This window comes from Pipra filicauda, unplaced genomic scaffold (genome assembly GCF_003945595.2).
Source record: "Pipra filicauda isolate LSUMZ 115617 unplaced genomic scaffold, ASM394559v2 scaffold55_size4083901_pilon, whole genome shotgun sequence".
NCBI classification, from domain to species: Eukaryota; Metazoa; Chordata; class Aves; order Passeriformes; family Pipridae; genus Pipra; species Pipra filicauda.
This window is the reverse complement of record NW_024104709.1, coordinates 2,919,167-2,942,430: the sequence shown is the minus strand read 5'-3', so window position 1 is coordinate 2,942,430 and position 23,264 is coordinate 2,919,167. Positions and strand designations below refer to the sequence as shown.

The window sequence follows — 23,264 nt, the reverse complement described above, 5'->3', positions numbered from 1 at the left end:
CACAATTTTACCATAAAGTAATATGGTTTTGTAGAATTTTATTCCTCACCAGTGTTTCAATGTCTTCAAATGAGATTAATCTTTAAGAACGTATTTCTAGTTTCTCAGCATGTTTCAGGTAGATTTTTGGAGTGAAGTAAAAAAGGTGAAAATGTATTTTCTTTTGTTAACATATATATGCAAAATCAGCTTTTTTCTCAAGCACTACAAATAATCATGAACAGCTCAAAATCTCAGTGATGGGCATGGGTTGTACATTTCAAGAAAAGCTGAAATGAAGGAGAAATAAATCAGTGGGAGAGAAATGTTTTATGTTGTTTTAGTTTTTATTTTATTGCTAGAAACTGCTGTCTCTTTACATTTTCTTCTTCTGAAGAAGAGGCTGCGCTCAGTGACTAAATCTGTCCTCTCAAGGGAGCATGCATTACTACTGCAGCAGAAGAGGTGGAGGCAGCCCAAGCCCAGAGTTAGTCTCAGACAGTAATCAGATCTTTTCTTAATCTCAAGAACTCAGTTCCAACTTCTTGTTTTATTGCTACCTTATAACAAGGAAAGGGAAAAAAAATAAATGAAGTTACAGCAACTGAATGATAAATTAAGCATATAAAGTCGAGACAGAGAGAATCAATTACTTATTTAAAAATTTGTTCAGCTCTAAGCAGCAGTGTTTATGCTTACTTTTTATGGTGTTCTAACTTTTTTGCTCTGATTCTGGTTCTGTAGCTTTAGAGTTTCTATAGAATTTTGGTTTTCATTAAGATGGGGTGACAACACCCATTCTTTCCTAGCACAGAAACTTCCATTTGTCTTAGTCCTTTAGTTTTGCCCTATTGTCTTTTCTTTTGCTCACCTTTCCTGCCACTGTAGAAGCTTGGCAGGGCACTGGGTAGGTGATTTATAGACAGCTCTGGATTCTTCCATACTTCCTTTATTAAATGGAGCAAGATATTTAATTAGTTCATCATAACTGGCCTGGATGCAGCCTTCATCATTAAAGTTTGTCAGCTGTCCACATCTGGAGAAGTACTCTAATGGTATTGCTTCCGGGGTCTGCCAGCCCACAAGCCCTGTCCTATTATTCAGGGGCCTTTTGTCTCTGTGTGACTTCCTCTCTCTCTGCTCCCATGAAGCTAGAATGCAAACGCATCCATATTTTCACTTGAACTTCCCTCAAAGGGGTATTTCCCAGTTGAGAAGAGTCCGAGAAACACAATACATCTAGAATTATATTATCTCCGTGGAGCTCAAATGCACAGAATAAAAAGGAACTCTGTGCAGAATCTGAGCTGGCGCCCCAAAATAGAAAAGAAAATGTTAAGGTGTGTCACAGAGACAGACTCTCCTGGAAACAGGCATGAAGCCAAACCATATGAGGGACTAGTAAGTGAATGCAGCCCACCTCCCAGCCCCTAAGCATTTCATTTAGCTACAAAAGCTGTGGCACCCAAGCAGAGTATGAGTTGACACAAATAAAAGCCAACCCTTTGTCCAGAACTGAACAGATGTTATCATTAGCTTAGTGTCATATGTGCTTAGAGACACATGGTACATATGCATGAACACGGTCCCAGATCTGGAGACTTAAAAAATCTAGTCAAGTCTCGGACTTTTGGTTCAGGCATTTATGTAAGTGGCTTTGATTGAGAAGTCTTTCAGTCTTTTTGTTTTGGTTTGGTTTGGTTTAGTTTAGTTTGTTTGTTCTGTTTTGGTTTGTTTGTTGGGGTTTTTTTTGTGGTGCTGGAGGGATCAAAAATATCCTGCAATTCACTGTTCTTATTGTGGTTTAGTAGTCAAACTTCCATGATTAGGTAGAATGTTTAATTGGAAGAGTGGTTGAAGCAACAAGACAAAATCTGAATTAAAAAAAAAAAATCCCACTAAGGACAGTGGGTAGAACGGGTGGTCAGGTCTAACAAACACTGACAGCCAGAATTCTGTATGCTGTCTCTTTTAACATCCATATTCATCACTCTCATAAAATGAGTCTAGATAGCTGTGATGATAGCTGGGCAACCCATCCCACAATATAGAAGTCGCAGCTATTTAACAACTGCATTTTCCAGGAGTCAGCACAGAGCCTGCATGGGTAAAGTGCAATCTGTGTCACACATTCCTGCTAATGACCTAAAGGACTATGCTCTCACAGCAGAAGAAGGGAAAATTAATCTTCACCACCATTGTTCCATTCCTCAAACTTCTTTTTAGCAAAGATATAAATCGTGCCAAATATCTATCAGTTTTATGATGACAAGACCATCAAACTTGTTTCATTAAACACCCTCCCCCCCTCTTACAACTGCCTAAACAAGATTTTTCCATTTAGTACCCTATCAATCCAGAGTTATGATTATTCAGTAACTGAGGGGATCTCTTGTATTTAAATATTAATGTTTGTGTAGTTATTAAAGTATTTGATGATTTGTCCAGGGGCACTGTAAAATTAAATACAGCATGTCATTTATGGTAATACAGAGGAGAATAATAAAAAATCTTTTTCATTCTGGTTTTGTGTCTGGCTCTGCATGTTACTTTTAGTGCTTATTTGATGGTTTGGGGTATTGTGTGTTTTTAAACCCTTTTAAATGTAGGATTTCAGAGCGTATTGTTAGGAACATATAAAAGATTATCTCCCAAGCAATGACTTCGTGTTGCTGTGTATGAAGTGTTGTCTGACAGTTATACTGCTAAAGGGAAAGGCAGTTTTCCAAAAACACTTATCATGTATCGGGTGTAGCAGTACAGTAAGCCCATAAATATTTTGGGAAGTTCATTTTTGACCATGCTGTATTTGCTTTCAGAAATCACCTCAGCTGACTGGAGTAGAAATGTGTATGTGTAATTAGTCTTTTCAAGCTATGTATATTTAAAGAACATTATTTAGGCACTCTGCTGTGACTCTTATGCTGTAAAGAACTAAGAGACAGCGTACAAGGGAGAAAGGCAGAGCAGCTTATTTGAGGCAAACACTTGACTGGCATTTGTACGTGTACAGGTGTGTAGCTTCTTCATGGATAAGTTTTGGAGGTGGGATATGTTTGGCCCACTCTGCTAGGAAACCTCTTTCTGCACATTTAAAAACAATAGTAGATAAAAATAACTTTCATAAGGTCACTCAGAGCCAGAGCCAGGAATAGAAAGCAGGTCATATGAATCCAAGTCAGAGCACTCTCTATGAGACCAGACTGGTATTTCCTGCTGAAAAAAAAAAAAAAAAAAGAGTTAAAATTTGAAAGACTGCTTTCACTGCACTACTGAGGGGGTATGATTGAGGTCTGCTTCAGTTTTTTCATATAGGTAAGTCTAAAATGATTCTGTGCCTAATGATGGACAGCTGCCACAGGATGCATCTCTTCTTGGTAAAAAGGTGTAGCAATCTATTATATTTTTTAAAATATGCCTGGCAAACTGAATGAATATAGTTACAGTAGAAGCAGTTGCTGCATTTAAGGTTGATTTATTATTTTCATTCTAAGCCTGTTTTTAAAGCTGATCATAACTTTCTGAGAGTGTGCATATTTATATATATATGTATGTGTGTAACGCAGCAAAATTACAGTAAAGCAGCTTTGTTTATAAATTGCAAGCATGCAAAAGTCAGGACATTCACTTAGTGTTCTCAGTGAACCAATAATTCACCTGTCTTAATACTCAGTACAGAGAATTGCTCTACTTCATGTTAACTGTGATGGCAAGACACCGAGTGCATTTTATTTCACTGGCTTAACTGGAAATGCTTCACAGGAGGTTTGGGATACTCATTATGTAACAGTAATTTAGAAAATTTTAATTAAGGATGTATATGCATGTGAGACATCCGGATTATGGTTCCAATCCAAAGCCCACTGCAGGCAATGCGAAAGACTCCCATCAAGTACATTAATTGCTTGATCAAAACCCAAATGCTTACACTGGAAATAATACGCAAATTAGGGTTACTGCCTTTTTCAAAGGACAGATTAATTTGCACAGACCTCAGTGCTACCACAACAAGGCTGTTTCCTGTTTAAAATGGTTTGTATATGTTTACATTACACCTTGGTATGCAGTGGGGATATGTGCAACTACCATACCAGGCTGTCTGAAAGGGCTGGTATGGCAACATGGTAAAGAATCTGTAGCCTCGGGAGTGATGCGTGGAGAGGGCTTTACCATGAGCAGTGAAGAATGGAGACCACATTGATCAGAGATTAATGTGGTATGTAAATCTTCACTCCTTCCCTGTGTTTCAACTGAGTCTTAAGGCACATGTGCAAACACAGGGAGTGTTTGAGCTGAACAACAAGCAAAAGTGCAAGCCACTCTTGCACAGGACTAAAATAGCTGCAAAGCACAGTACTGGTGTCCGCGTCATGGAGGCCACAGAAAGTTAGTGTAGGAAGACTGTCCTCACAACCTCCTGTAGCACAGTCAAGAAACACAAGGCTTTCATTACAGAGTTTGAAACAGCCTCAGAACTGCAACAGCTTCTACCAAACAGCTCTATCAAAACACACCTGTCATCTTCTGTGTTGGCACTTCACTCCTGTCACCTCACTTCCCTGTCACTACATGCCTTTACCTTGCATTTCACTTCAGACCCAAATTCACTTCAGTTTATCTCTTATCCCTGTCTCATCCATCATGATTTCATATAGTAAATCAGAATCCTTAGCTCTCACCTTGTTTTTACCAAAGGTGAAATCCCATTTTCTTAAGAAGGTATTTTCCATATGTCTTTACATCTGCATGTGGAAACATTAAAAAAGTCTGCCTAGTCATTATGTCACCTTCCTTCAAATAATACTCTTACTCTTACTGTTGCAATGACTAAAAAATTATCTGAGAATGGTTAAACAGCTGGTGTGCTATGACCACCACTTCTTATAGTAATTGTAATCCTCTTACTGTAACCTCGTGATGTCTCTGTCTCTTTGCTGTATCCATCTGTTGTCTCTTATCATATTTTTGGACTGCAAAATACATGAGATAGGAACTAGCTTTTTTCCCTCACCCACAAAAATGAGCTTAGTGTCTTGCACCTCAGTCTCCCCACCAACATCACTGCTGGCTTTCCTGACTGTTACCTCAAGCACAACTAAATTATAATTTTTGAGAAAATGAATTGGAAGAGAATTATACACACATAAGTGATATGTCTACTTTGTTTTCATAGAAGGAATCACTTATTTTAGATACATATATATCACTGTGTGATATTCCAGAAATACAAGGATACAGGTCATATATCAGACTTCAATGCATTGTTAAAAGGTTGCTGGAAATTGGTGCACTGCGCACCATTATATACCTCTAATATTTGGATAATTCTGCACCTCACAAGGCTGTTGCAAGGACTAGTTAACAAACTCGTATTTATAAAGTGCTTTGAAGATTAAAAGAGCTATCTAAATATGCATTATTATTAATAACAATAAATCACATTTATTCAAATTTGTCAGAATCACTAAATATGCAAAATCTATTGGGGGGGGAGGCTGTTATTATTTTATAATGTACCAGTGGAGTTCTATGCTTGCCAAGAAAGACTGTGTGATGTTTTATCTGGCAAAAATGTTTCCCCAGCAGTATGCGCCCCTCCTCCAGCTACTTACACATATCAGAAATTATTGGTACGTGTTATTCAAACTTTATATCTTTTTCCTTGTAGCCTCTAGAAATGTCACCATGACCAAAGGTTACCAAATAAGTACTGTCTTCGCTGTTGTAATTAGAGCTGTACTAATCCCAAGTTATGATTCAACAGGTACAGAAGAGACCTATTGTTTCAAGAACTCCTAGGAATGAGCAGACAAAAGCTCGTCATTCCACAGCCCATGCAAAGCAGTCATGAACAGCCTGGATCTACAAAGTAACTCTCTCCACAGTAATTTCAAGTTTAACCATGGGGGAATGACAGGTAGCTGATATAAAGTTAAATGTCACAAGAAAACCAAAGCAAAACAATTTGTAGCAAAGCATGCCCCATCTCCAGAGGGAATGGCCCCCCTTTTAACCCTTTCCCACTTCTGCCTCCTGCACCCTCTACTGCCACGGCCTGGCAGCTCAACTGCCAGGAGGGTAACAGCAGGGCTCAAATGGATGTGTTCTCAAAGGGCAGTGACCCAAATAAGTTGCCCCTCTGTCTCTTCCATTCAGAAGTTCAGTGTACAGGCACAGTGAAGTTCTGTGTGGAGGACAAGCTTCTCCTCATCAACTGCATTTAAGCTCTAAACCGAGTACCCGGTTAAGTGTCCTGGGTACTCCTGAAAACCCGCATTTGATCATGTATGTAGCTGGGTAGCAGTTGGCATTACCAGACCTAAGCTGTCTAGACTAAAGCTCGGTGATGAAAGAAGCTAATGGAAATAAAATATATTGATTAAAACTACACGTTTTGCCCTACCACCATATTATTATGACAGGAGCACTGTAGTAATTTCCATTCACAGAGAGGACACACACAGCCGTAGAGGAGGTTACAACAAACATATTGGGTAGGAAGAAATGAGTTGATCAAACCAAATGTTGGAGTGAGGACAGATCAAATGATGCCACATGGAAAATTATGGTTTGAAATGAAAAAGTGGTCCATTTAACAGTACATAAAGTCTCTGTAATATGCATAAAATCAGCAGTTAGCAGATGTTTTCTGACACAGTGCATCTGCATGAGGCTGAGGCACATTCAGTTCCACTGTAGTAGCAATACCCAGAGCAGATATAAGGGCAGACCCTACAGACAGATAAAGACAGCCCTGCCCTTACTTAATAATAACAGTAAATAATAACTTGTATTAATTAGCAATCAGGAATTTAATCATGGACTCAGATGCAGTTGAGGGAGGTATCATACAGAAGATGAAAGGAAAACCTATCATCCATTGGTAACAGATAAGATGAGGAAAAAAATTTCATTTCAGCCGCTTGCTTGATAAGATTCTGCTGAAAATATTACCTTTGGGTTACAACTCTCTATTCACACTTCGTGGCCAAAGGCAACTTCTCTAAATCTCAGGAAAAATTCTTTAGCCATTTTATGTCTGCAGAAATGCAAATGAAAATAATGTTTCTTCATTTAAAAATAATACCTTGCATTTTATTTCATAGAAGTGTCTGAGTTTTGAGAAATTAGCTGTCCTGAGCAAGATGGTTGATTTCAAAAAACTGATACATCAAGGACATTTTCTTTCCTGAAGTTACTTGTTAGCTGGGAGCTAGTGGAGGAAAATATAGTATGGTTCTGTCTCAGGCTTCTCTGGAATCCTAAATAGCCATTCATGCCTGTCCATGGCAAAATATAGACTACTCACAGTAGGCAGTGCAGATCTTCACAATTTGGTCTTTGTTTTTCAGTGGTTTTAACAGAAGAAATAACACTTAATGACTGAGAGTCCTAAAATGTTAGAATGAATGCTCAACTGGTCATGATTACCATAACTGATAAAAATATGGAAGCTCTCAGTACTTTTAGAATTTATTTCAGGTCACCTGCACACTCAGGCAGGGGCCAATGTACCAGCATGGTGCAGGTTATCTTAGACTCACCAGCACCTGTGACAAATTAATTTATTTCAAATCAACACATGAAGACTGGAGCCAATTGAACAAAGCACTGCAGTAACAGCCTGACTTGACCAAACCTAGTCAAGAAGCACCCACTCTTGGTCACAATGGCATCATGTCTTGGACACAGTATAGTCATGTGTTTGTAGCTTCCAAGGATCATGTGAATCAGGGAAAGAGACTTCAAAAGCTTCAGTCATGCAAAATACAGTTCTTATACTATAGACTAGAGATCGTGTATCTTCTTAAGCCCCTTTGTTTCATGATTTTTAAGATTCTCATCTGTTTTCAAAGCCCTTTATGGGACAGTTCAGAGACAGGAATCTCTTCAGCCTACACTAACCTGACTTCTCAAAGCACCTCTCTGAAACAACTGTCTGCAACAAGAATGAGAGATATCATTACAGGAAATAGAAAGCTAAATATGGAATTATCTCCCTTTTGAAAACACGGGAATCGCCACATATCTTCCTGCCATGAAACCACTTTTTGTCCAATCAACACAACAGCAATAAAATATAATAAATAAACAAATGCAAGGGAAAAAAAATGTACCTCTGTGCGTAATTGCTAAGGTATATTAGATACCATGGAGGCAAGCTGGATATAATTGCCTTAACAGATACCATGGATTAAGTTTTACCCAACAGTTTCAGAGCAACAAAGGGAGAGAAACTTTAAAATGGGACACACACACCCCAAAAAGGCTGTAAGAGCTAGCAGTGAAAAATGAGTATATAAGCTCAGTTTAACTGAGCTTAGCTTCCTACTAACATTTTTCCATTTTGGACAACAATCTCTTACTTCTCCAGCAGTGTCTGAAGTATTGCCATTGTGGCACTGGCTGCCGATTGCCAAGGACTTTGTTAATAGAAAATGGAATAATTTTTACTCAGAACTCTTTACTCTTATTGAGTGTGATTTACCATAGTGTCATTGAGAAGGTCTCATTGTCACCTGATCCTATCTTTTCACAACCAATGCGATTACTGTGTGGGAGAAAGCTGCTCATTCCAAGCACCATTTTGTAATAAAATGGTTACTGGCTGAATGCTGATACTTTATGAAAAGAGCAATCAATTAAATATCTGCTATTGCTCAAAGAGTCTTACATTAGAAAGGCACACAAAATAATCACTAAATGATTGCACATGGTGGCTTGGGCTGGACTGTGTGAAATCAACTTAGACACACACAGGAGTATAAAGTGTTTTTCACACACTTTGAAAATCACAGTGTAAAAAGCAGTGATTGTAGATGACCATGTATAATAACCAGGCTATGAAGAAGCGTCTTTCTCAACCTCATTCTAAGCATGGCATACTCAATAGTTTACACTCACGGAGCAATAGTTATTTTTAACAATCACTAATGAGCTGAAACATCCCAGCTCCCTATTTCACATTTAGTATTCTTTTTGAGATCTACTATTCCACTGCCTTCACAAATTTGAGAGGCCCCTGGGAGATCTCTTCCTTGCCTTGCGACCATGCCTGTGGGACATGCTTCTATTCCTCCCCTAACACTAATTCCACTGACATCAGGGGACGTACACAGAAATGCACCGGCATACAAACTCCACATCAAGAGAAATAAAGACGGTGTGAATGGTCTCTTTCCTTACCCGTGCCTTCCCGTCTAAGACACGGAGAGCTTTGCTTCATCAGTGCCTTCCCTCCTGAATGTCAAACAGGCTGTGAGACTGTCTACCACCCACCTGAACCGGAGACTACAAGAAGGGTTCCTCAGTGAACATCCCAGGCACGGTTCCCACTGCTGAATTAGGACATAAGAGGAAAGGCTTGTCTCTACCTGTGGTCATGAGGATTCACTTGTTCACAATTTTCTTCCCTTCCTGGAAGAAAGACTCCAGAAAAACTCCTTCCCCCTTCTTTTTGGTCTCCCATTTACTCTGAAACTAGGTTGAGAATTTGGGTCTGACTGGTGTAAGATGAGGCCTTCCAGTTCTCAGCTGCTCCACTAGCACCAATTATCCAGGAGCAACAAAAATCTCAGCCATCATCTGCTGCCAAAAGAGGTGATTGTTGAATGAGCCTCATATATTACAGATTAAACATTGCTACTGTGGCCACAAAAGAGGTTCTATTCTGTATTCTTATTTTCAATTTATTACAGATCATTTCCTTCCTTTTTTTCCCCCAAAATGAAAAATTGAGGATGTTTAATTTTTTTTTATAAAGTGTCATTGCCCAGTTCTTGTGAGAAATTAAGCCCATAAATACCCCTCCTCCCTAGAAATGGCAAAATCTATGCTGACTCTGGTTCATCACTGTCCATTGTTTAACTCCCCAGTTTTAATACAATAGTGTTTTATTTTTTTTTTTACTATTTGGGAAAGTTAACAGGCCAACAGCAATTCAGTTGAACAGGAGAAACTGAATACTGGTAAGTCAGAGGGCTCACCAGTGAAAGTAGTAACGCAGAATGCTTTGGAAGTGACATGCAGGGATGAGGGAGCACCTGCAGATTGTAATGGTAATGGCTGCAGGACAGGCAGGAAACTGAGGGAGGAAAGCTGAGAAGTTAGTTGCAGGTTTAGCAGGAGACGATGGATTTGAACTGTCATAGAGTTGCAATGAGCACTCAAATACTAGGATGGGTCCTAGTAAAGGGTTTGAAGATAGTACATTCAGTATGTATACACAGCTATTCCTAACATGCCTCTGAAAAGAGGCAAGAACAGGATCAAAAGGTTGATGTGGTTTTTCGTACAGTATAACTGTTTATTTTAGGCCCAGTTTCCAGAAGTGATTTAACACTCCATTTAAGCGGTAGTTTTCAAACTGTAAATGAAGATATACCATCCTTCGGGGAAAGAAAAACATCAACAGGAAAGGAACTGATTAGCAAGAACAAGAATGAAGACAAGGACAATGAATCCAGTTAAAAATTACCTGTAAAGACAGTAATGGCAGAGCTATACACATTCACAGTGAAGACAGATGTAGAGATGAAGAATGAGGTCTAGTCCAAGAGGTATTCTTGGAGAAATCTGGAATAATCTTTAAATGAGAGTCAATAATGTATTATTTACAGTGAATTCTGAAAGCACAATTGCAACTGCAATAGTCATTGTAATAGTAGTAGTACAGTTCCCTTTTTCCAAGCTTTTGTCTTCCAAACATCCATATTGTATATTATCCTGATACACTAGTAGAAGCAGGACATGAAGAGGCCAAGTGATTAACCTGACATCATGTACATCACTGATGGACCCAGACTTTGATCCTTGTGCACAGGACTCCCAGTGTCCTCTGTTTAGCTATAGTGCCACAACATGGTGAGAGGCACTGTCCCACAATCCATTGAATATATGCCACTAGAAGCTGTATATTTAAAATTCTGTGAATTTTGAGTTTCTTCCATCTAGAAGAAAAGGTACCCAGTAAGATTTTACTTCTGCTGGTTAAGGATTTCTTAAAAGCATCTGCCCTGGATCCAGCGCATGATGAAGCAGTGTGTGGTACATTTCTCAGAAGAGCTGAAAGTGCTGCACAACTCTCAGTCGTTCCAGCACAGTGATACAAAAAACATGTGGCACTTCTAGCTACTTGATGACAGATATTCTCTTGTGTTTGGCCATACATTTACAACACATTTATTCTTAGGATTATGTCATTGAGCATGAGCTGCTTTCAGGCATTAGATCATACACCTGGTCCTTCCTCAAATGCTGTTTTAACCATTTGCTGAAAGCACCAGTTGAAAGGATGATTTGACTAAGTGACTAATCTGACTGAATGCCTGTAACACTTACAAACTATTTTTAAGCCATTAGATTTGGGCAAAAGCTGCATAAATTGTAGGTCAGCACAAAGCAGCAATTCACAGATGGGCCTCTAAAAAAATCACACTATTTTTGGAGGCATTTGCTCCTGTACCAATTCAGACTAGTACTATATCCTTTCTTTGCTATCATGGATTAAATAGGCAAAACCTTCAAAAGTAAATACATACATAAATTAGGTAAGAATGGGAGGTTTCCAAAGGCACAAAAGATTTCAAAGGCACAAAAACTGGAGTTAGGTGCCTAAGAGACTACTGAGGGGACCTCACCAATGTCTATAAGTATCTGAAGGGAGGGTGTCAGGAGGATGGACCCAGGCTTTTCTTGGTGGTGCCAAGCAATAGGACATGAGGCAATGGGCAGAAACTGATGCACAGGAAGTTCTACCTGTGCATGAGGAAGAACGTCTTTACTATGTGGGTGACTGAGCACTGGAACAGGTTGCCCAGAGAGGTTGTGGAGTCTCCCTTACTGGAGATATTCAAGAGCCATTTGGATGCAATTCTGTGCAATGTGCTCTAGGATGACCCTGCTTGAGCAGGGAGGTTGGACCAGATGATCCACTGTGGTCCCGTCCAACCTTACCCATTCCGGGATTCTGTGAAGTGGCCTTTATCCTTAATTCAGCGCTTGCATTTTCTGCTTGTTAACCGCTATGCAAATCATAGAATCATAGAATGGTTTGAGTTGGAAGGAACGTTGAAGATCATCTAGTTCCAACCTCCTGCCATGGGCAGGGACACATTCCATTAGCTCAGGTTGCTCAGAGCCACATCCAGCCTGGCCTAAAAAAATTCCAAGGATGGGACATCCACAGCTTCTCTGGATAACCTGTTCCAGTGCCTCACCCCCCTCACAGTAAAGATGTTTTTCCTAATAGCTAATCTAAACCTATTCTCTTTCAGTTTGAAGCCATTCCTCATTGTTCTGTCACAACATGCCCTTGTAAAAAGTCTCTCTCCAGCACTCTTGTAGCCCACTTTAAGTACTGGAAGTTGCTATAAGGTTTTCCCAAAGCCTTTTGTTCTCTGGGCTGAACAAACCCAACTCTCTCACCCTTGTCTTCATAGGAGAGGCGCTCCAGCCTCCTCATCATATTTGTCCTCCTTTGGACTCACTCCAATAGGTCGATGTCTTTTCTGTGCTGGGGACTATGCAGTGCTCTGGGTGAGGTCTCACCAGAGCAGAGTAAAGGGGCAGAATCAACTCCCTTGACCTTTTGGGACTGCAAGTGCACATATACATAACATACATAATAATCTACACAGGCACCTAGATAAGAAAAGTTTGACTGGCTCCAAGTAACAGCAGTTTCCATGTACTCACTGATTACTGCTTTCCTTCACCCAAAATAAATTTCACCCCATTTTTAACTTGAGGTAGTCATATTCTGCTCTGCAAGGGGATATAAAATGCTACCAGTTCAGCATCTGCACTGATTTACATAGATGTTAATATCCAATAGCCATTTTCCATTGACTCTCTTTGGTTTACATAACTGCAGGAGATACTGAGTAACAAAGAATCCAGCACTTGGTTTAAAAACAGGCACTCCATTTCTGGCAGTGGGTAGGATAGCAAGAAAGCCTTTAATTTGAGCCTTTGAGTGTATCCATGCAACATAAAGTACAAGCGTGAGAGGAACATGCTGATAGTTCTGCATTATCACTAACAGCACTGAGATGCAATAAGAAGAAAAATTTAGGTACACACTCATTTTATTAGAGAACCTTCCCATTAGAGCCAAATGAGGGTGCCATTTTGGGTAACTTGGTCCAGTGTGCCCTTTTCTAGATGTTCGGTTTCCATAGCAAGTGAGAAACTTTACTGCTTATATTGTGTATTATTTATACCACAGTTGTGCATGGAAGAACTCAGAATGGCTTTATGTGCTTGTATACATAATAATACCAAGTGACTGAAATGCAGAAATTAATTGTATCACAGAAATATCAGAGAATAAAATTTTAAAAGTGTCTGTATTTAAGGGCTAGAAATGGAACAGGTTACAGGTGGATTTAGACAATACGGACTGTGAAGTGATGGCAGAAAATTCCTATAAATTTATTGATATCATCTGCGGAAATAAACATCCCTGCTCAAACTGTGCAGAGAAGAATAAACAGATGTATTTAGCTGGGAGTGATATTTATTCTTTTTGAGGAGTCCTACGTATTCAAAGGTAGTGGATATATATTATATACCACAAAAGCAGCTGTGGGGCAATTGCAGTTCTATGGTTTTGTTCTGTTGAATGCAAGCTACAGGGAGCCTTTCTTTTTCTATTATTTCTCATTTTCAAAAACAATCTAGATTGAAAACAGTAGACTTTGTTCTTTGTGCAAGGGAAACATGGTAAAATCCAGGAATAAGCAGACAGCTTAAAGAGCAGGGCTAGTTTCTGAAGTGACTGTTTTTCCCAAGCAAGAGATAGGAGAGAAAAAATTGGGTCTTGACAATACAGTAAGTAGATTTCTAAAAGGTTTTTCCTTCCAGCTCAAATATTTTATGGAACTTGAGAAACATTAGGCACCACTTCTAAAAGGAATAAAATAAAAGGACAATGGATAGAACAGTAAGATCACTTTGAGACAGTGTCAGAAGACTCAAAACAAGGAGAAGCATGCCAGGTTAACCCACCCACTATTCTCAAGATTCCATGAGCCCATGGGTTAGGCAGTTTCCCTGTACCAACAGTAAGTAGCAATATTAATTTACCAGCTTTACTGTTCACTCAAACCAATAATCATACCAACAGCCCTCAAAAATATGGAGGACGGGATTGAATATACAAATGATCGCTTGTTGTTTACCTGGCACCCCAGGTCCTTGTTGTACCAGTTGCCTCAGAGAGCAAGTGAGCTTGGATTCTTGATGCAGTTGTACAAATCAGATTTTGTTTTGGTATTGTTTCCAGCTGAAAGCCTTGTCTTTATTCTAATGGTAGGAGACTTTCTTCCTATTAAATGCTTCAATGGTGGATTTAAATATTTAGAGGATCCACATTACAGGAGAACTGTCTGAGAGCATCACAAAGAAACCATTAGTTAAATCCATTAAGGATCTACTTAAGTGGAATTTCCTGCTGTTATCTACATGATAGCCACATAAAAAAGACACTGGAAGAAGAAAATATTCCTCTTCACATACTGTATCTGTAAAACATCCAGTTTTACTGAAGAGTGCCTTTTTGATTGTCTCAAAATTTTAGCTAGAATTGATATTCTTTGAGCAGAATTAGAGTAGGGGAAACAAAATGGCTCAGTTTCAGTTCTGCTTTTGCCCCTCTTGAGTATACTCAGTTCAGACAAAACCTTGTGTTAGAGAAGAAGGTACAGAATCTCTTTTGTTTTGGACATGGCATAAACCATCAAAGTTGTATCCACTGTGCAAGAAGCATCAGGTATATACCGAGTCTCTGTCTTGTCTATTTTTAAATACACATAAGTGGTAGCAGTGTGGATAAGATGTTCCTTCCTCCAACTCCTAGAGTAAGGCACTTGAGCCATTTGAATTATAAAACTTACACTATCTTTCAAGTTGCTCTTGTTTTAACAAAAGAGAAATAGCTTGAACTCCACAAAGTAATTTTTTCCATTCTCTACAATCATGGGTTTGATACACATTCAAGAAGGCAGTTATATTAATCAGAATCTTTCTATTCTTTAGTTTCTATTCTTTAGTTATGTAAGAGTTCCTATTTTTGAATGCTCAGGAATCTCTGATGTGATTTAGGCTTGTGAACAAAATGAAGGCACTACACAAACATAATGTACAAATATCCATATCGGTTGCAATATTGATATCCCTAATCTACCTGTAAATCAGCATATAGTGTCTCTGACCATTGATTTTTTTCCTCTGGCCCCATTTTGAGCATGTTTTATAAAACCCAAGAGAACCCCTGTTCTCTGGCCAGAAAAGCCTAGACCCACTCTATAGACGTATAAAATTTCTTTCTAAGACCTTAAACAAAATATTATTTTCTATTGGAAGGTGAAATACTCAGAAGTCTTGGTTCACCCATACATGTAGATGTATGTACAGAGTACCATGCAAAACCAGTTAGCCCACTTTCTCTTCTCAGTTAGACTATACCTGAAAGGCTCAATGTAGAAGAGAAAAAACACCTCAGCAAATCTGCTGTCAGGGGTCAGTGTCCTACAGGAGGGAAGGAACAGCATGTGGGCAGTTTGTGAACAGCACAAAGCAAGCATAGAAGTGTGAGTCCTGGTGGTTTGAGAGAAGTGTTCATTACAGGCAATGGCTCCTGGCTTCTGATATCTGGACACTGAAGGGGCTGCTGCATCCTGCGAAGGAAGATACTGTCATTGAGTGGCCAGGAGCCCTCCACCACTGTGAGCACACATGACACTCCTGTCCACACACAGAGCTACTACACTAAGATACAGTCCAGGTACAGCATCAGGTAGTATTGCAAACCCAAGGAATGACAAAATCAGAAGTCTGACTCTTTCCCCAGTCAAAAATTACCCTCGTTATGGGACTGAAAAACAAACAATGACTGTCTGGATCTTCTGGTATTTCACCCATTGAGGGTTATACTTAGTAACATTTCTAACCTTGTCCCTACACTTATGGAAACTTACTTCCAGTAAAAAAAAATTAACATATTTAATTTCTCAAAAGACTGTGGAACACTGGGTTGCTATGAAAGCATTGCCTGTCAAGGCTGTCATCACAACTGTACAACTGACTTCATACAACACTGACAGCATGCAACGCTGCCCTGTGGAGCAGCGGTATCATGACTTTTGCCTGCTCTCAAAACCTCCATCAGGCAACAACCTTAATGTCCACCAAACGGGGAATGGAGCAAAGATGCACGACAGCCCTTCCACGCCATTTTTTGCAAGGCCACACTATATTCTGAGGACTTTTATTAGAGATTAGTAAGGGGTTTGCTGTATATCTACAGAATGAGCACTCAGGGTGTGATAAAACCAATACTCCTGTTTAATCCCTCCATTGCTTTTCCATTGGTCTTTGTAAGCCTTTGAAAATTTAACTTCGGTGCTCTTTGTACCCCAAATAAAAATTTTAAGTCCTTTCCTCTTTTCTTTTTTTCCATTTATGCTCCTTCAAGGTAACTGTGATTTATCATAACTCCTACTACCACAAGTGTTCTCTCCGCAGGCAATGGGTTTGCCAAGTCCCACCTAAGCATTATCGCTTAGAAAAACACTTCTGAGTAGAGCAAGAGGCGAACGCGCAGGCATGGGGGGAAATGTTGCCCCAAAAAAGCAGCCCAGGAAGCCAGTGTCACCAGCTCAGCAGGAGGCACCGGGCACCACAGCTCCAGTGGCACCACTGCGCAGATGATCTGGCACAACACACTCAGAATACTAAAAGAAGGTAAGCCCCTAGGTTCCTGTCTGATTACCGAGGTCCGTGTGAGGAGAGAACTAAGGGCCGACGGAACCTCCCTGCCCGCCCTGCCCGCGGCCCGTGGAGCGCGACATGGCCGCCGCTCCCGGCAGGCACCGGGCGCCGGCGGGCCCGGCGGGCGGGCGGCCGCGAGGTGGCGCCGGGCAGAGGCGGCGGCCCGTGCCTGGCCCGCTGCCGGGAGTTCGCGGCGTTCACAGACTGCTGCCGGGATCGTCCTAAGTAGCACCAGACCCGGGGCAGTCAGTTGCATTGCGCCGGATTGAATTAATTTAAAGATACATGCATTTATTTACCCACTCAATTTAGGATCCCATGGAAATACTGCTTCATATATTAAGTGTTATTATGACGGCCTGGGATCTGTGTTGCCCACACTCCCAAAATCTTTGTGTTAAAATAACACTTTTTTGTGGAGCAAATTTGCAACACATTAGTATAAGTGATATTTGAATTCACTGCTTCAACCATTGTGGCTTTCTTTGTTTGTTTGTTTTGTTTGCTGTTTAAACCTCCCTCTTGTGCACCAGCAAAAGCAAACACAGCTCTCACCAAGCAGCACTTCCATCTCCAAAAGGGACCCTTGCGAACTCCCCCAAACCTGTTCCCGGCCCCAGTGCCCCAGTGAGGGGCTGCACGGCGCTCAGAGTCCAAGCCGTAGGCCACTTGCCCAAGGAGTTGCCAAGCACAGCCCTGTCAGGCATCTCCCATGTTCACACCAAAGTTTTGGTCCTGCCTGAGCCCCACGGGAGTTTGTGCTGGGCCTTTGAACCCCCTCCGGCTCAGGGCAGTGGTCTGTGCATGCCTCACTCTGCTCCTGTCTTCACCGGCAGAACCAAACCGAGCCGAGCAGCATCTCCCTTCCCCGGGCTTGGCACGGAAGGTTGGCAGCACCGAACACACCCAGCTCCAGGCCCCCATTTACCCTGTCACAGCTGGATCCATACCAGTCCCTCCATGGGAGCAAATTAGGATCTGCACTGCTCCCACCTCTGCTGGCACCTGAGCCCTTCTCTATGGCCTGTGTGAGCCCAAACTCCCTGGAAAGGGCAAAGAAGAATGCACAGTAACTGCAGCAAAGAGCAGTTCACTATTCCACAGGCTCCTGTTCCCAGCTGTGTTCATCTTTTTGTGCTGCTCGTGTGTGTGTTTGAACACCTCATGGAGAGGAATGGGCCACTTCAGTCTTCTCTAGGCCTCCTCTGTGCCAGCACCTTTCTTTCTGAGGTGCAAGGCACAACCTTGGAGCAGAAGTTGCAATCTTTTCTCCATTCTTTTGCTTCTCCCAGCCTCTAGCCTGCCTTGAGGTGCGCCTGCACCCCTCCCAGATCCTTCACTTTCCCACTTCACTGCCAGCCTTCACTGCCAGCCCTTCATGTTTTCCCCGAGGAGGAGTGAAATAAAGCACCACACAGTCCTGCGTGGGATGTCTGCACACACGTGTGAGACTGGCAGCTGCTGCGATGGGGGACAGACAACGGGGGTATGGTGGGATGGTGTGGTAACGGAAGAGTCAGAGCTGCAATGCTGGAAATAGGGAGAAACAAAAGCCCTGTGGTGGTTGAGCACTGTGAAAGCACCATGAGACACAAATGGCACAACAGCACAAGAGAGAGAGAGAGAAGAAGCAGTCGGAGCAGCATCCCTAGCTCACCTTGCTTGAAAATGCATTCCCAACAATCACTTCCAGAGTCACTTCCAAATTGTTTCTGAATGCCCTGAGGTTCAGCCTTTGAGTCCTGTTCCTCTGCCCTAAGGTTCAGCTTTGAGTCCTTTGAGTCCTGTTCCTCGGTGAGGAGAAGGGCTCAGGTGTGAGTTGTGCAGACACAGTGAAAGCTCTAGCATGCAACCAGTCACCATTTTGAGCAGGAGAATCATTGTTAAAGCTGCAGAAGCAGTGACAGAGAAAAAACTGTACCAGAGTACTGAAAGGCTTTAAGAAATTTGTTGGGATGGGGGGAGGAGGGGGAAAGTAAGGACACAGAATATTGAAAAACTTTATTAAGGTGGAGTAAAGGTTGATTAGTGGTCATGCCCTTCCAAATTACAGAGCGCCTAGATATGAACTGTGAAAACGAAGAATTGCACTTTTGAGCACCAGCTCAGTAGAGACTGAATCTGATAAGCTGGTCCTAGAGCTGTGCACACGCACCTCCTAGGAACTCTCTGGAAACGGAGGCCATGAGCACAGGTGAATAAAGAGTAATACACACACACTTTGTATAGGCAAGGCTTGAGAGTGGGTCACAGTCTGATCAAGCTGGTGCATCTGGCCTACCCTTACAAACCAAAGTAGTGATGCTCCCTCCTCCTTCCCTGCTCCTGAATGAAGTGCTAACTGTTATCGCCCTTCACCCTTTCCCCTAGGGTCTTTTCTGAGAGCTAGTTTACACCACAAAGAATTTTCCAGTATAGTTGTAATTATGAAAACCATGAGGTCAGCACAATTTATTCCAGTATCGTTTTTGCCAGTATTGTTAAACCTTTTCTTCCAATGACAGAAAGTATTTTTGAAAAAAAATTTTTTGTTAGTCATTGTTTACTCCAACTTGGTTCAGCCTGATCTTTTCACATGCCTGCCTGAAAAAACTATGTGGCCAACAGATGTAGCCTGGACTTCTCATGAAACTCTCTCTGCACTCTCCCCTTATTAAATACTGTCATGTATGGTACCACAAAGCTGAGAGTTGCCAGGGCCAGTTGCATGGCCTTTCTCTGGCAACACCAACAAAATTGATTGGTTTGGGAATCACTGAGGGGAGTGCTTTGCAGTGAATACTAAAATCCTAAGCAGTTTAGCATGGCTACATCTGTACTAGCAAAACACTACTGTCTGCTAGTAGAATAAAACCATCTCCCACCACTGTCATAAAATATTATTGGTAAAAATACCATTTTACTGATACAACCGTGTCTCTACCAGAGGCTTCTGTTGACACAGCTACGCCTGTCAGAGCTGGCATCTCTTTACAGCTATGCTAGTAGACATCAGTCCTGTGAATGTCATCTTGGTCTTTCAGGAAACATGTTCACCTCTTTTCAACTCACAGTGACAACTCCATCCCACAACTGCATACAGTACAGTTATTCTTAAGACAGTAAATGCAAATGAAGATGCAAATGCATTTTGTAATTCAAATCAGTGAAACAACATCATATTCTTCTGTTTCTTCCTTACAGTTACTTTATGCAGATTCATAAAATTTAAGGTCAGAAGATACCTTTAGGTAACATTACCTGAGGTATAACACAGGTCAAGCAATTTTACGTAATTAACCCTCATGATTCATAGATGAGGAAGCATGTTCTAGAAATCATTTTTGAATCAAAGACACCAAATGAAGTAATCACCATTTTCCTTACTGGCTTATAACTTCTGCCTCACATTTCTGAATCCAGAACCATAATAACATGCTTTGACCTCTGTGATGCCGTCTTCTGTGCAGGTGCCTCTCCTTGGAGTTTCTCCTCTCTCTGATCCCTTCTTTGATCATTCTTTGATTCCTTCTATCTTCATTCTTCTAGGTAACATTCTAATCCCTTTTCTGGCAGCAGACCTGTCATCACTCTTCCAGAGCAGCATAAACCATCAGGTTCACACACTAAGACGTATCCCCCCCACCTTCCAATGTCCTCTGCAGGGAACAGGAGAACGCTCTTGTGACAGCACTCTCCTCAGTGACTACTGGTGGCTCTGTGAGTGGGGCTGAAATACCATCAGCGGGGTGGTATGTATTTTTATGTTATATTTTCCGGCTGCCATGCCAAGTGTTTATACTGCACTGATCTCCAAGCTCTGCAGAGGTAAAAACCATGGCTGGGCAATAACAACTCTGCATTTGTTAGGTCTGGGGATATTTCACATATATAAATCTTAGTAAATTTATTCCAAAATGCAGAAAGTAAGGATTTTGACTGATATATATTTGTAGGTACAAAAGTACAGTTCATATTAAATTCATATTAGTAAAGCCCTTACAGGAGAATCAGCCAAGCAAAAGATGACTAGCTTAAAAAGAGATACCATTGTGATTACAGAAAGACAAGAAAAACAAACAAAATTCCTTCTTACTTTCATTCTTTCTATCCCATAAAGTGTTTATGAGTAACTGGGTTTAACTATTCCTACTTGAACTGAAGTAATCAATAAAGGAACACTTTGTATAGAAATAATGCATTTTCTGCAGTTATAGCTAAACAGAACAGATTTGAACAAATTCCTAAGGATCTGCTTTCATTACTGAAGAAGATTCTGAATTTTTAGCTCTGCATATAACCAGCTAAAGAGCCTGTAACTCGATTTTTATTAACATCCAGCTGTATGTCACATATCTCCAAGTCCAAGTCCCCCTCCGTATAGTGTTCCTGAGTACTTGACATCAGATAGCTGGCAATTTTCTCAATATGATGTATAACAAGTGACTTTATTGGGGTAATTTAGGACAGACCCTGTAGAACATGTAAAAGAGTTCTTGGCTGGGAGCTGTTTCTCCAAATCTATCTGAGAAATGGCTTGCAATCTTACTCATCTTCACAGGTGCTTGATGCCATTGATTTACAATTTTATATTGCAATTCTAACTGGTTAACTGAAATAGAGCATATACCTATGAAGGACATTATTGAGTCCAATATCTCCAGCTCAAGAGAATGAGATAGTTCCCTTTCCCATTTAATCATAAATGTTTCTTTAGTGGGCAATAAAGAAAAAGCAATGGCTTTATACAATCACCCCACAATGTTCTGAGATTCATTGCTAAGGAATAAGATTTGCTCAGATAAAAAGGATTCCCTAATACAAGTAGATTTAACATCAGACTGAATAAAGAAACTCCTGAACTGGGAGTAAAGAAGCAAAAAGGGAAGTCTAGCATGTTCCACCTTTGTTGTATTTCTAAGTGAAATGTGAATTTGTTTTTACTGAAGGGTTGAGATAAATATTCCAGATAAATGAAATCAGTTGTTTCTGCACTCTTTCAAGAGAATAGGAGCAAAACCGTAATATATTTACAAAAAGAGGCAAATTACTTTTAAAGCTGGTACAGACTCCATCCCAGAAATGGAGAACTTGGTTCAGGTCTGGTCATAAAAACTGCAGTTTTCACACCTTCCGACTCATGATCTCTCTGTTTTCAAAACCTAGCAAGAAAGTCAATTGCCCTTAGCTGAGTAATAAGCTGGATTTATACATCTGTAACAGGACCCACCATACTCAAGAGGCTTGCATAGTGCTTTTAATGATTCCCTTTCCTGCCCAAGTAGAGTTAGCAATAAGTTTTTGAAACAGGATGAAGAATTGAATGGGGTTAAGTTCACAATAATGAACTTCAAAATAGACATAAAATAGAGATCACCTAACTCATTCATACCGAACCAACCTAATTAATCAGCAATGCTCTTCAAATACATGACTGCATTGAGCTGTGCAAATAAGATCCCTGTATAAAAATTATATGTATTAAAATTAAATCAGCAAAGTGTTTAGTACTGGCCTCACTTTGCCCCTGCTGAACTGTGATTCTTGTGTTGCAAGGTACTTTGAAAATTCCCATTCAGTGAGACCAGCCCTTCAATGAAGAGCAAAAGAGACAAGGTGATTGTGATGACTTTACATTATGTGGCCTTTCCCAGAATGAGTGCAGTCCCTGATTTCTAGCTGGTGAGAATCACCATGGAGAACGGTTCCCAAACGAGGCTCCTTTCTTCTTGGACATATGCATAGTAAGTTTACATCCAGCACAGAATGGTGTGGCAATTTAAATTTAAATGTGGTCAAATGAAAACCACATTTGTCCAGTCCTCTGGATGAGACGAAAACAGCTGTAACACAGCAAGAAGATATGCACACATTTCATTTTCTTATGAAGTCCGCTGAATAGATTAGAAAAATCTTAATAGTATTTGTATATTATTTTTAAAGAAAGAGAGAGAACCCAGAATTTTTCTGTTCACTTAGAATCCACCAAGAGAGATAAAATATTAGGGATGGTCTGTTTGGAATGAAAAACAAATAGCAAAAAATTAATTAGCATACAAAGCAAGTCTATTGTCAGTCCCTGAATCTTTGCTGCCTCTGACTATAGCATCTGGATTTGTTAATGCAGATGACTCACATTGTTAAGTCTTTGTTAAATAACTAGATGATATTTTGGATTAATAGAATGGTCTTTCTAATTTTAATAACATTTCTTTTTAAATTTAGGCAAGAAGAAACAGATGTTTTAAACAGTCCAGTCCTCACCACATGGTAGATGCTCAAGTCTGTCACTAAATTTCATGGCTTAACAGGAGGAAGGACTACAGGAATTAGTAAGCATTTCCAGGATCACGCCCTAGATTAGTAGCATATTGAGATTTTTCAGATCTGCATATCTTGAAGTAGTTTACATCCAGGAGATATATATATATATATATAACCCTTCTCTTACCTTAGTTTAGCTCTTAGCTTAGTTGAAGCAGGGAGCCAGCTATAGGGGATGCTCTTCTTGAGAAATACTTTGCCCTCACAAT

At 40.5% G+C, this 23,264-nt stretch overlaps 1 protein-coding gene across 1 annotated transcript; it reads right to left on the bottom strand.

Annotated features, from left to right (window-relative positions):
• Positions 1-322: 322 nt before the first annotated feature.
• On the bottom strand, positions 323-17,008 carry LOC120324495. The gene is made up of 5 exons (XM_039387401.1): positions 16,754-17,008; positions 15,448-15,659; positions 3,099-3,195; positions 851-926; positions 323-539 (listed from the first exon to the last, which is right to left on the bottom strand). Exons 1-5 carry the CDS (start codon positions 17,006-17,008, stop codon positions 511-513), a joined length of 669 nt encoding a protein of 222 aa, XP_039243335.1. The 3' UTR covers positions 323-510.
• Positions 17,009-23,264: the final 6,256 nt, after the last annotated feature.